The sequence below is a fragment of the Phaenicophaeus curvirostris genome, chromosome 9, assembly GCF_032191515.1.
Source record: "Phaenicophaeus curvirostris isolate KB17595 chromosome 9, BPBGC_Pcur_1.0, whole genome shotgun sequence".
NCBI lineage: Eukaryota > Metazoa > Chordata > Aves > Cuculiformes > Cuculidae > Phaenicophaeus > Phaenicophaeus curvirostris.
In genome coordinates this window covers 10,707,427-10,721,245 of record NC_091400.1, presented here as the reverse complement: position 1 = coordinate 10,721,245, position 13,819 = coordinate 10,707,427, and the positions used below count along the sequence as shown (strand labels likewise).

The 13,819-nt window shown below is 46.5% G+C and overlaps 2 protein-coding genes across 2 annotated transcripts in view; one reads left to right on the top strand and one right to left on the bottom strand.

The window, feature by feature from the left end:
* DENND10 (DENN domain containing 10) lies at positions 1-8,481 on the bottom strand. The gene is made up of 9 exons (XM_069863795.1): positions 8,397-8,481; positions 7,288-7,484; positions 5,692-5,771; positions 4,657-4,805; positions 4,357-4,468; positions 3,911-4,011; positions 3,458-3,565; positions 2,821-2,915; positions 1-2,299 (listed from the first exon to the last, which is right to left on the bottom strand). Exons 1-9 carry the CDS (start codon positions 8,434-8,436, stop codon positions 2,123-2,125), a joined length of 1,059 nt encoding a protein of 352 aa, XP_069719896.1. The 5' UTR covers positions 8,437-8,481; the 3' UTR covers positions 1-2,122.
* Positions 8,482-8,872: 391 nt separating this feature from the next.
* The window catches only part of EIF3A (eukaryotic translation initiation factor 3 subunit A), a 31,901-nt gene continuing 26,954 nt past the window's right edge, over positions 8,873-13,819 (top strand). The window contains exons 1-2 of the mRNA XM_069863706.1: positions 8,873-9,024; positions 13,492-13,682. Coding sequence (XP_069719807.1) covers positions 8,976-9,024; positions 13,492-13,682 — 240 coding nt within the window. The 5' untranslated portion in view covers positions 8,873-8,975. The remainder of the gene's footprint in view (positions 9,025-13,491; positions 13,683-13,819) is intronic.

The window sequence follows — 13,819 nt, the reverse complement described above, 5'->3', positions numbered from 1 at the left end:
TTAAAGGTTAGACTGCTCAGAATTTGTTTAATAGGCATAAGCGTGCTGTGAGTCCAGTTCCTCAAGTGCAAAATTGTGTTTCATCAGCATATATGATCTAGCACAACACCGAGACGTCCAACTTAGGATCCTGTTTCCAAACCAGAAAGCAAAACAAACACTGGATATTTAGTTTGTAACTGAGATTCTTTGCTTTTCGTGGCTGTCTTTAACACCCACGCCCCCTCAGTGATGCACCGCAAGGCTTTTTGTTAATAAGGAACTATGATTTTCTTCTCCGTTACAATAAGACAGAAAGCACATGCAGGTTTTTCTAGGTGATGGACTTCATTTTCCAAGGACTTAAGTAGGTCCTGAAAGGAATTTTCAGCACAATCTTGCCCTTCTGCTATCCCCACCACTGCAAAAGCCCCTGAACAGAAGCAGCAATGTGGAAGAATCATGAAGAAAAACATTAACGGGGGGAAAAAAGGCTGTGGAGCACTTACAGGTGAACAAAGGCAATCATATTTTCCTCAGAGGTTAAAAAGCGCAGCACACTCTTCTGTGCTCAGAACTTACACAGCAGAGTAAGGACGTAAAGTGGAATTCCACCCCCTTGGAAATAGGGGGTTATTCTGAAGCACTTTCATTTATGCCTGCAGCAACTCCCCATTTCACAGACGCCACATTCCTTACCAACACTCCAAAACAGATTTCCTGTCTTTATGATACACAGGAAAAGGACGAGCCTTTTCCAGCCAGTACTGCTTGCACAGTTATTGATGAGCTCTACCAGCTTCAGGATAGCAATTATTTACCAATAGAAATATTGATTCCTAAAGTTTTCATCACAAGTATAAACTGTCTTGGCAAAACCCCACACTACAGCCTCTCTGTACAAAGGCCAGGACGAAGGTTGCTTTTAATTAGAACAAAGTGCTGCTGCAGAATGAACTGATTTCTTGGGGACATTCCTGAAGAAACACACACCATTTGGCTCAGCATTTCCCTACAGGGAATCCAGGTCCTCAAAGATCACAAAGCGGCTCGATTCAGACTGCTCGATGAATAAAAAATTCCCTTGAGTTATGGCTACATGACCAAATAAGCAGGGAAATTCTAATTTTCTCTCAATTATTTCCCAGTTTTCACTACTTCTTCCAGGTTTTCCACCCACCCAGAGCAGCATCAGGCAATACTTGTGTAACAGCTCAAGCAGGTGGTGCTCCTGCTGTGGCAGCCAGCCTTTGGGACATTCCTAGCCCATTAGGCTTCAACTCATCCATTTTTGTGTCAAATGGATCCGGAAGGAATGGCCAAGCATCTTCTCGGAAGAGAGAACCCCAACATCATCTTAAGCATCTTCTCAGAGGAGAGAACCCCCAACACATCTCCAGCTATACAGCAGCACTGGGCTGTGACCCCCAAGGAAGCCCCACTTCAAATAGAATCATCCAATGGGATGGAGGGAAAGGAGCAAAACTTCTAAGGCAAGAATCCAAAAGAGGTTCTCAACTCCCACTTGAGCTGTAAAATACCTCTTCCTCCACATAGTAAGGCCTCTTCCTCTATAGAGTACATCTACATTAGATTCTGCCAGACGTCCTTTTCTACTTCCAAGCAGAAAGAAGAGAACTTGTCCATTTGTTTGGGATTCCCAGGGACCTGGAGCAATATCTGCCAGACTGACACACCTGGAAGCCCTCAATCAGCCCTCAGACTGACTGTGTGTTTCATGTATCGCTGTGCAGACACCAGCACATCCAGCCCATGCTGGTTTGATAGCACGTGTGCTGTGTTCCAGATCCCAGGAAGACAGGTGAGAACAAGAAGAGAGTTTGGAACCTGCAGGACAAGTGGCTGCTACAGAGATGTCTGGCACAGCCACATGGGCATGTCCCACCTCTATACGCACCCACACCGTGGTAGGGAACCCAGCAGCCCTAAATACAAAATCACAGCTGGGGAGGATAATGATACCAGGAATGTTCCCAAATACACCTCCACGTGCTCCAAGTATTCTGCATTGTAGCACAGTAAATATGATATTCGCTCTTATACCTTTAATTTTCCCATATAAAAGATGAGGCATCCCTATCCGTATTTGTGGATTGGTCCGTAATGCTGCAGGGTGTCACAATCAGATTTTGAGCATTTGTTCAGCAGCTGCTAAATGGAAAAGGAAGTTTTCTGTAGCAGGTGGAAAACGCTTTTGTCTCAGGGCCTCGGAGTTCAGAGTTGGTTTTTCACTGTCGTCCGAAACTTCAGTCAGCGAGGCTAAAGTAGCCAAGATTTCTTTTGTCTTCAGAGAAATATCCTGGAAGGACAGAGAAACAAGGAACTGTTAATACAGGGGTTGCTGCTGTAATGGTTTAACATATGTTTATCCAAAGAGTGTGGCCTCAAGCTGCACCAGGAGAGGTTCAGATTAGATATCAGGAAACATTTCTTCACCAATAGGCTTCTCAGGCACTGGCAGAGGCTGCCCAGGGAGGTGGTTGAGTCTCCATCCCTGGAGTGGTTTAAAAGCCCATCCAGTTCCAACTCCTCAACACCTCCCACTGGATCAGGTTGCTCCAAGCCCCATCCTTGAACACCACCAGGGACAGGGCAGCCACCAGTGCTCTGGGCAACTTGGGCCAGAGCCTTAGTCAAACATTCCTTCCTAATTCCTGATCTCAATCCCCCCCTATTTCACCTTAAAACCATTCCCCATCCAGAGGGTACCAGAGATCAACTTATTCCCAGGGACAATCCTCCTTCTCCTCCTCCTCCTCTCCTTTCACCATAATCTAGCAACAGAAGTAATTTAATTACATGTAAAAATAAAATATTCACCTTAATGACTTGACTGTCTGATTTCTCTGGATCTTCTGCAGATTGAACAATTAGTTGTCCGATTTCTTTGTGAAGTTTTCCCATTGTCATTGTCTCTGAGGAAGAAAAATAAAAGCACACATTCACATAAGATGTGATATCTAGATACGTATGAGTAACAAGCCGAAACAAGGATCGGCTTGTTATTTGGAATCTATCGGTGAAGGCATCAACCCAATGAATCAACAGCCATAATGACACAGGGCAATGAGTAACCCTGAGCAGAGGGCGAGGAATGCCAAAATTCCTTTCAAATAGTCCCTGATCTCCAAGTATTTTAGCACAATGGTTTTCTAAAGACTCATATGATCTCTCTCTGCATTTAGCAACCCTCAGCTGAATGCCTCTTCCACCTAATTGTCTATCATAGATGATGTTTAATTCTCAATTGTACATTTGCTGGAAGACAAAACGTGTCTTTTGGAACTCCAAGTTTCAGCAGTGTTCTAGAATCTCAATAAAAACAGACGCTCACACAGTGGCTTTTCCCAGCCAGCATGGACAAAGGATCAAGACTGCCTGACCTACGGCAAGGTTCAGCAGTTGCTATCAAGTCTGGAATAAACAGCCCCTAAACTGAAATATAAAAGCAACCAACCTTTGGCGACAGGGGAAACAGTGATCTCGCTCTCTGCCAAATTCACGTGCACGTCGTAGAGGTCTGGTCTGCTGTTCACTTCAGAGTCCGTAAACCCAGCAATGTACCCTGGGGAGCAGAGTTTTGGCCAGATCAAGATCTTCATAAACCAAACAAAATCAAAACTGAGATATGGTCGGAAACTGCAGCCATAAGGTCTGTTCTAAGAATCTTTGACCCAATAGTTGTCAGATCCATGAGGCTGTGCTCAGGACACCTGGGCCACTGCTGGCTCATGTTCAGCCACTGTCAACCAACACCCCCAGTTCCGTTTCTGCCAGGCAGCTTTCGAGCCACTCTTCCCCAAGCCTGGAGTGCTGCAAGGAGTTGTTGTCTCCCACTTGTGCAAGATATTCCAGGAATAAAAACACAACCAAAACATAATTTCACTTTCTATTAATAAACGATCACTACCTGTGCAGGCTTTTAAGGCTTCCACTTCCTCCTCATTTAGATGCACGTAGGAATGAAGAATCGACCAGTCCTGTCGATGCCATACCAGAGCAGGCAGAGTCCTAGGAAATGAGATCAGTACTGAACACACAGGAGATTTTCACCCATACCAATGAACGTTTCACAGTACGAAGTGCACATCATAAAGATCTGTCATGACTGGGTCTTCTCTGGCATACACACGAACTACAGAGATTTACCAATGCAGGTGGAGTTAATCTCTCATTCTACAGTTAATTTGTCTGAGTTGATGAATATTTGGTTAAAGACTAAGAGGTACTCAGCAGGATTTCAATAAACAGGTTTAATAATGCCTTTTTTCCCCATGAAATATAGGCATTTCTCTCAGTGAAAGCTCAAGAATTGTTGGACTTCTGAGAGTGGGGAGGTAAGGAGTGACAAAGTACCTGGTGAACTCCTGGAGGGCTTCTATTCTAGGATGGTACACGACAATTCTCTTCTTTAACATCAGTGCTGTGTATAAGATAACTGTTTCCATTCCAAACTGAGACACTATATCTAGAAAAGACGCAGGAAGTAATTTTCTGGAAGATAACCACGCTCATGTGATCATTTGCTTTCTTAAGGAGCTTAATAGTAACAGTGCAGGCAAAGCTGTTAACAACTTTTACTTGAAGTATGCATGAAAACTGGATTATATTTTACATTGTACAAAAGAAGTGAGAATAGAAAGTTGTGGTATTAACCTTTGATGGAACCAGCAAGATAAGCTTTCCGAGCATCGAAATCCTTGCTGAGGAAAGAGCCATTCTCTTCGCTCTGGCAGATCCCCTTAGTAAGGACCGCAATGTAACTCTCCATCATTTTAACTGGGCTTCCGTGCTTCAAATAGATTCTGCATGAAAAGAAAGGGTCTGGTGTTATGACTGCAATCAGTACCATGGAAGAAGTCACAGTATCACAAGCAGCAACGTGATTGCAAGAATTCTGTTTGGAGGCTTGGTTTAGGCTTTAAATACTGAACTAGAAGCCTTTCTACATAGAATCATGGAATGGTTTGGATTGGAGGGGACCTCAAAGCCTATCCAGCCCCACCCCCTGCCATGGGCAGGGACACTTACCACTGGATCAGGTTGCTCCAAGCCCCATCCAACCTGGCCTTGAACACCTCCAGGGATGGGGCAGCCTCCACTGCTCTGGGTAACCTGGGCCAGCGCCTCCTCACCCTCACAGGAAAACATTTCTTCCCAAGATCTCATCTCAATCTCCCCTTTTTCAGCTGAAAACCATTCCCTCTCATCCTGTCTCTGCACTCCCTGACCAAGAGCCCCTCCCCAGCTTTCCTGGAGCCCCTTTCAGTACTGGAAGCTGCTCTAAGGTCTCTCTGTGAGCGCATGTTGCTGGTTTTTGTTGAGCTTCTCATCAACCAGCACCCCAAGTCCTTCTCCTCAGTGAACTCTGACTGCAGAGCACTGAGCTCCTCTCAAACATTTATGCTTTTTAAAAATAGGAGAGAGAAAACAAGTGGGTGTGGGGAGGTGGTGGTGTGTCTGCAGAAGAGACATTAAAACATACCAGGCATCAGTTATTCATCCAACTCTTAATGCATGAACAAGGTAAGCTGCTCAAATCAAGGATTTAGGAAATATAATCTGATTCAGTTTGCAAGACTGAGTTTCCAGCGAACAAATATAAACACAACACAATGAAATCTAATGTTCTCCCTTGGCAAGGTCAGATCAAGCGACACAGCAGCACCACCAAGCATCTCCGATACGGACCTGCACAGTATCCGTGTGAAGGCAGCGTATTTCTCCGGGTTGAAGTCTTTGGCCATCAGCACGATGGAGAAGTGGGTCACCTGGGCAAGGCACACACAACAAAAAACCACACAGCTGGTTTAATGATCCCACGTGTACAAACGTTTCTTACGCTACCACACTTGCAGTACTTGGATATGTGAGCAGCAGCAGAAGAAGCTGATCTGAGGGCTGGAGTCCCTCTGCTTTGAGAACAGGCTGAGAGAGTTGGGGTTATTCAGCCTGGAGAAAAGAAGGCTGCAGGGGGCCCTTAGAGCAGCTTCCAGTGGGGCGGGGCTTTTTACAAGGGCTTGGAGTGACAGGATGAGGGGGAATGGCTTTAAATTGGAAGGGGAAAGGTTTAGATCAGACATTAGAAAGAAATTCTTCCCAATGAGGGTGTTGATGCCCTGGCCCAGGTTGTCTAGAGAATTTGTGGCTGCTCCATCCCTGGAGATATTCAAGGCCCGGTTGGATGACGCTCTAAGGTCCCTTCTGACCCAAACTATTTCATGATTAACCACAGAGAAGGCCTTGTTAACAGATTTCTGACATGACTAATCCCCACGGACTCAAATCCAGCACATACACTCTCCTTTAATCTACTACATCAGTTGCTTTCCATTAATGTGATAAGATCAGTTATAAAGAGAGAAGGGCATTTTTCTTCCCCACAGTGGGCAGGAAGCTTCCAGAATTAGTTGCCAAAGGAGGCTGTGGAAAAGCACAAATTCCTTCAGAAAAAGACCGAAAAAAAATCATGGATAGCAGCCCCCACAAATAGAAATAGTCTGTAAGATCATAGAATCATAAAATGGTATGAGGCTGTATGAGGCTGAAAGTCTGCAGGCAATGACCAGGCTCATGTGTCCTCCTTAAAAAGCATCTCCCACTGTCGGAGACACCACTGGGACACTGGTTTTGTTTGAACATGTTTAAGCTCCATAGGAGATCTAAGCTTGGTGTAAGGAGAGGCGAGCAACATTCAGCTGTGGGCATGTAAACTTATCACATTATCTTTCTGCTTAACAATACAGCATGAAATAAAGAAATTTAATCAACTTAACAGAGAATTTAATGATGTTTGTAACAGGGAGAGAATAGAAAACACAGACATATTTGCAGTCTCTCAATTATCAAGCCAGTGGAAAAGAAAGTATTGATATAACTCAACCCTTTGGGAAAAAAACATTGAGTTCTATGTGAATAAGTGTTTGGACACCATGGAAGACTCTTGATAGAGCTTTTTGGGCCAAAAAAAAGGAGAAAAAAGAATTGGGGAACTTGAAACGCAAAGGAACTGGAAATAACGGTGTGAAATAGTGTCTCTACATAAATACTCATGACTCAGTTTAGCTTCTGCTTCTTTCAATCCCTCTGCAACTCCATGCATTGTACAGCTCGGTGAAAACTAATATATGGATTGGTTACACAGCTGGGCAAGAGCTGCGAGCCCACAAAAGCTCGAATCTCTGCCCTTTGCCACAGCACACAATGGAAAACGCTGCCCAAGCTGCCAGAGGAAACTCTGTGGGTCTTCCATGCGCACTGGCAACAAACCAAGAGGCCAAGCCCTACCTTTTTCAAGGCTGGAGAATCCTGAACTTCCACCGTTGTGATGTAGAACCATGTCCTTTTATACTGGCCGAACACAAACGTGTGGAGCAGTTTGTTTTCATCTGTCAGGCAGCACTTTCGCAGCAGCAAACTCCTCAGTTCAGCTGTTACAGACGGATAACACCAAACCCACAAGGCATCTCCATTGGTGTCTTTTTCTATGGTGGAAAGATGTTCACTGTGAGAATGCCAAACAGCAGCAAGGAGGTAAATCGATGGGTTAATTACAATTGGTTCCTGGAAGCAGATTAAAATTCCACCTCACCCTGACCCTACAAGGCCAGCTCTGCTGCGGCAGTTCAAGCTGCGGGGCAGTACTTGTGCTATGGGGTTTACTCTTTAAATCATAGAATCCTTGGTTGGAGAAGACCTTTGCAAACATTGAGTCCAACCGTACCTGTCCACTACTAAAACAGACCCCTGAGCACCTCATCTGCCTGGATTTTAAACGCCTCTGGGGATGGGGGCTCCACCACCTCCCTGGGCAGCCTCTGCAGGGCCTGAGAACCCTTTCTGTGAAGAAATGTTTCCCGATATCCAATCTAAACCTCTAATCTAATGGGGCAACTTGAGGCTATTTCTTCTCATCCTATCACCTGTCACTTCGGAGAAGAGCCCAGCACCCACCTCACCACAACCTCCTCTCAGGGAGGCCTCAGCCTCCTCTCCTCCAGGCTAAACAGCCCCAGTGGATAAACATTGGCTCTTGACAATGTCCAAAAGCACCAGGAGTCTGGATACACATTCACAGGAGTGAGGTACAGCCCAGCGAGGACACAGTCCAGCTGGGTTAGGATCTTCCCTGTATTTCCCACTTCTAAATTCACAGAATCACGGAATGGTTTGGGCCGGAAGAGACCTCAAAGCCCATCCAGTCCCACGGGCAGGGACACCTCCCACTGGATCAGGGGCTTCAAGCCCCATCCATCCTGGCCTGGAACTCCTCCAGGGATGGGGCAGCCACCACTGCTCGGGGCAACCTGGGCCAGGGCCTCCCCTTCCTCACAGCCAAACATTTCCTCTTAAGATTTCACCCCGCTCTGCCCTCGTTCCCCGCCCCGCCTCCGTACCGATCAGCCCCACGGCCAGCAGCGCCTCCGCCTCGCCCATCGCCGCCACCGCGCCTTCCGCCCTCAGGCCACGCCCCCTCAGGCCACGCCCCACCAAACCACGCCCCCCGCTCATCACTCCCAACACGAGCCCGCGCTGGTGACCACGCCCCTCAGCAAACCACGCCCCCCGCGTAGGACGCCTCACGCTGCTGACCACGCCCACTTTTAAGCCACGCCCCCCCGCCTCCCGCCCAATGAGACACCGCTCGCTGCTGGCCGCGCCGGCACGTGACCGGGGGTGGTGGAGCTGAGGGCTGCCCCCATCCCTGATCACGTGACGCAGCCGTGCGGGGGGCGCTGCCGCCTGAGCCGAGCGCTGCCCCTGCCCCTCCGTGATCACGTGACCGGAGCTGACTGAGCAGAGCGCTGCACGCGCCCCCCCCCCCCCCCCCCCCCCGCCGCCGATCACAGGGCACTTCCGGTGGCGGCGCGGCGCGCTGGGCGGTGTTTCCGGTTCCGGCGCGCGCCCTTTCCGGCCTCGCGCGCTGCCTCGGCTGGAGCTCGGAGCCGCCGCCGCGCCCAGACCCCGCCGCCATCATGCCGGTGTACTTCCAGCGGCCCGAGAACGCCCTGAAGCGGGCGAACGGTCGGTGCCGCACCTTCCCTTCTCCTCTTTTTCACCTCCCCCCCTCCCTTCTTCCCCGCGACGCCCCCGCCGCGGTGCGGGCCGCGCCGCATGGCGGAGGCGAGGCCCGGCGCCCCTCGCGGCTCCACCTCCCCGCCGCCGAGCCCCTCGGGCGGGCGGGGCCCAGCGGTTCCTGAGCTGGGGGTCAGCTCGGGAGGTCCGGGCGCATCGCGCACCCCGGGGACGGCCGAGCTGGGCTGATGCCGGGCCGCGTTGATCCGTGTTGGAGCGACGGCCCCAAAGAGGAACCGAGGGCCGGAACGTCTCCTGGGTTGGCACACGCTGGGGTGCTTTAGTCTGAAGAAGAGAAGCCTCCGGGGAGATCTCGGAGCAGCTTCCAGTACTGAGAGGGGCTCCGGGAAAGCTGGGGAGGGTCTTTTTCTGTGGGCCTGCAGTGAAGGGACGAAGGGGAGTGGCTTTAAGTTGGAAGAGGGAAGATTTAGATTACACATTAGGAAGAAATTCTTCCCGATGAGGGTGGTGAGGCCCTGTCGCACGCGTCCCAGAGCAGTGGTGGCTGCCCCATCCCTGGAGATGTTAGAGGCCAGGTTGGATCGGGCTTGGAACAATCTAATCCAGTGAGAGTTGTCCCTGGGTTGGAACTGCATGGACCTTGAGGTCGCTTCCAAACCAAATCATTACATGATTTAATGTCACTTTAGTCAGAAGAGATAAAAAGAACCTTGAGAATGTTTCTGAAGCAAATTATTTTAAAAGTTAAAGGGAAGACTGCAGAAAAGCTTAAATAAATAAGCAATTTATTACGTTTATTGAAAGTATTTTGTATTGATGAGTTTTTTGAAGGCTTTGTATCATTCTATGAAGGCTTCCTGTTTTGTGTGACTCTGATAACAATACAGGTGATTAAACTCTTAGTGTGTCAGAGGCTGATGCAGAATTTCACTTCTGGAATAGAAACTATGGAAAATAGAAACTGCTGTGCTGTAGCCACACACAAAGTTGGATTGATTATGTTTATCAGCTGTCTCCTTTCAGGCTAAATATACAGCTTTGATGCTTCTTTTTTTTTAGTAGTATCCTATTTTAAGCGTGTAGCAAGGCCGTTTAGACCCTACGTTGTCACAGGGCTGATGGCAGGGTGACACTTAAAGATGTTAAAAAATTAGAGGTGATGTTCGTGTCCTGAAATGGCAGCTGGAGAGGCTGTGCAGGTTGAAGATTGTACATGGTTCAAGTAATTGGTATTTTAACAAAATATCAAAGAAAGATCATATACTGCACATCCTTAAGATTTCTAGTTTAAAAATAATTGTGAATGTCATTCCTGCAAATATAAAAGACAGAGATAAGATGACGGGTAGAATCAGCTTCAGTCAGCTTCTAAAGATGAAGTTGTAGTCCTTTTACTAGAAACTATGCACATACCATAGCATGAAGCCCTTAATTGTTACTTTCAGAGTTCCTGAGTAGAATAAGTTGTGCTTACTTGGTGAGGGAGCCACGCTGCTGAAATATTGTCATGAAACTGCTTAAATCTGACATTTTAGTTGTGCTTTCCTGGTTCTGAAGTTTTGGACTCGCATCTCTTGTGGTGCTTCAAGTTGTCTAAATCCTGACAAACTGAAGTAGAGTTGGATTGAAGGATTGGAACTGGAGGGAGCATTCTCAGACAAACAGTAGCAAGCCTGAGTCTCTGTGGACTGAGTGGAAAACAGGACAAGCAGTGTCCAATCTTGCAAACTGCAGAGGCTCAATCTTGTTGTGTTAGAGTATAAATAAGGGTGAGAAGTTGTACCCAGAGCAGATTGTAAGTGGCAGGAAACAGTTTAATGTTAAACTGACATTTCGAATCGGGACATTCAGGGCAGTCCCCAGAGTTTCAGTGTCTGCGATGTATACATAAGGCTCAAGTGAGTATTTAGGGTCACTTTGTGCTTCAGTTTTTCAGTGGCCTGAACATACAGAGATGATGTTTGAAAATAAGAGCTCAAATGATTATATTTAGGTCTGGGTAAGGAAGAAAGGCTGGTTTTCCTTATAAATGATAAATGTAGGTCGAAGCCAGCCCTTAGCTATTGTTAATATCTGGTGCTGCTTTCTAGTCAAAGATGTAATGCAGGTTTTGGGACTGTTTTATTTTGGAGATGCTGAGTTTGCCCTCTATTAGAGATACCAGATAATGCAGAATGTCTTCGCCACCTTTTGTAAACTTGGCTTAATTCAGGATTTTGGGATAGCAGTAGCTGAGCTGTTGGTGTGTATCAGTCAGCTCGTGTCCTCTCAGAGCTGCAGCTGCTCTTCTGGATACCTTTTAGCATTTTAAATGGCATAACAGAAAAAAAATAGAGAAGATGTAATTCTGACAGCTCTTCAGGGGCAAAAGCTTTCCCTTTTGTCTGTTAAAAGTCTTTGTTCCCATAACTTCCAGTTCCTACTGGAAGGCATGGTGACGCATGCTGCGTTTGACTCTTCAGGTTTTCTTTCTGTGTGCTTTTGCTCCAGTGCCTGTTAAATTAGCCTTAATTATTTGACTTACATGGAAGAACTTGCCTGACCAGATTTAATTAAAAGTTGCAAACTGAATTAACTTTGAATTAACTTTGTGCTTTGTCCACTTGGTTATCGACCTCTGCGCGCTATGCTTAGAAGTACCTTGCGTTGTTGCAAGGTTAAACTTGCCTCTTAAGTTTATTTTCATAAATAAAAATATGTAAAGCTAAGCAATTGCCTTAAAAGCAGCACAGATAGAATAGCAAAGTAAATTATGCCATGGTGGGTAGTTCCCTCTCAGCTAAACTGAATCCTGTTGCATTGTAACCTTAATTATCTTTAAATGTAACTGTGCTTTTTCTATCAAGTAACTTGGTCATTTTGGGAAAGTGCATCATTTCCATAAGCTGAGCCCCGAATAGGTGCTTTTGTGGTCCTACAGTGATAATGATACTGCTGCTTTCAAAATATATCTTTTAGCCATGTTTTAGCTTAGATTCTGACATTCCCATACTCAGAAGCTCTCTCTGATGTCTGAATACCAGAAGCAGGCCCTTACTTTGATTCTATGTGCCATTATTATCCACAAATCAGAACAATGTGGAACTCTTAGAATGGCTGCAGAGGAGGCCACGAAGCTGATCCTAGAGCTGGAGCTGCTCTGCTACAAGGCCAGGCTGAGAAAGTTGGGGTTGTTCAGCCTGGAGAAGAGAAGGCTCCAGGGAGAACTTAGAGCAGCTTCCAGCACTGAAAGAGGCTTCAGGAGAGCTGGGGAGGGGCTTTTTACAAGGGCTTGGAGTGACAGGATGAGGGGGAATGGCTTTAAATTGGAAGGAGGAAGGTTTAGATCAGACATTAGAAAGAAATTCTTCCCAATGAGGGTGTTGATGCCCTGGCCCAGGTTGTCTAGAGAAGTCGTGGCTGCCCCATCCCTGGAGATGTTCAAGGCCAGGTTGGATGGAGCTTGGAACCCGTGATCCAGTGGGAGGTGTCCCTGCCCATGGCAGGAGGGTGGGCTTTGAAGTCTCTTCCAACCCAAACCATTCTATGATTATTTCTTAGGAATGTAGTGATTTCCAAAATGTTTGATGAAAAGTATGGACTAAACCCCTCAGCCTTGTAGAATACTCAATTTCCTTTTCCCTGAAGTGGACTTCTCTTTATCTTTTAAACCTGTTTGCTTTCCATTCGCAGTGTTGTTCTGCAGTTCAGAGCACGTTTAGTGTAGGGCCCAAGCATGCATGCTTATTGCTGGCTCTGCTGCTTTGGGGTTTGCTCATGGGTGGTTTGCTGGGTTTTGTACACGTGCAGCGTATCCAACTGCGATGGGACCTGCTGTGGTGCCAAGAAATCCTGTCCATAACAGCAGCCACTTAGGGAATGAATAAACAGGACCCTGGATTCAGCAGCACGGCTGGCTTAAAAATATCTGTCCATCCAGTTGCACTGCAGTGGCTTTTAGTGCAAGTGTTCTATAAATTAGATTTAAAAAAATCCAAACTGCTTTTCTGAGTGAAGTTTGTTTCTTTCTTTCTTTTTTTGTTTCTGCTTGAGGGCAGAAACAAAAGTCAGCTTCACTGGATGATTTGCATCTTGTTGAATGACCCTGGTAGGAGCTGTACTACAAGCCTCGTGGTGTGTATTTGTTGTCCTTTTGATGAAACTAATGTTAAAACTGGATGTGTAGATTTTATTGATGTGTCTGAAATGCTCGGTTTTGCTCTGATGGATGGAGGGATGTCTCTGCCATCCTGAAGCATTCATGTTGATGGTGACGTCTGTGTTTGTTTCCCAGTTACGTTGTTGAAAGGCTGCCACTGCAGTTGCGTCTGCCAGCATTTTTGATCTAGTCACATAAATCAAACCATCAATGCACTTAGGTTAAAATTAATTAAATTCTAAAAGTTGACAGTGTTAAGCATAAAAACCTGCGTCCTCTGGTTTGCAAGACTTTTACTCATTGGGTTTTACTTTCAGAGTTTCTTGAGGTTGGCAAAAAACAGCCTGCCCTTGATGTTCTCTACGATGTTATGAAAAGTAAGAAACACCGAACATGGCAGAAAATTCACGAGCCGATTATGCTGAAGTACCTGGAACTCTGTGTGGATCTCCGCAAGAGTCACCTGGCCAAAGAAGGGCTGTACCAGTACAAGAACATTTGCCAGCAGGTAAGGCTCTTGAATTTTATCGGGTGTGTCAACTGATGTGAGCTAAAACTGGTTGGTCCTGTGTCAGAATTTGCCTTTTAGTTGTTCCTGGTTTTACAGCATTTGCGTTTTAAATGTTTGCTGTCTGTTGTGGGTGG

Excerpts from the sequence above, each read along its gene's own strand:
- DENND10 (XM_069863795.1), bottom strand. The coding sequence starts at position 8,436 with ATGGGCGAGGCGGAGGCGCTGCTGGCCGTGGGGCTGATCG. Across the intron at positions 5,772-7,287 it reads ATTCTCCAGCCTTGAAAAAG|GTGACCCACTTCTCCATCGT; the intron begins GTAGGGCTTGGC and ends TGCCTTGCCCAG. Across the intron at positions 2,916-3,457 it reads TGTTTCCCCTGTCGCCAAAG|AGACAATGACAATGGGAAAA; the intron begins GTTGGTTGCTTT and ends TTTCTTCCTCAG.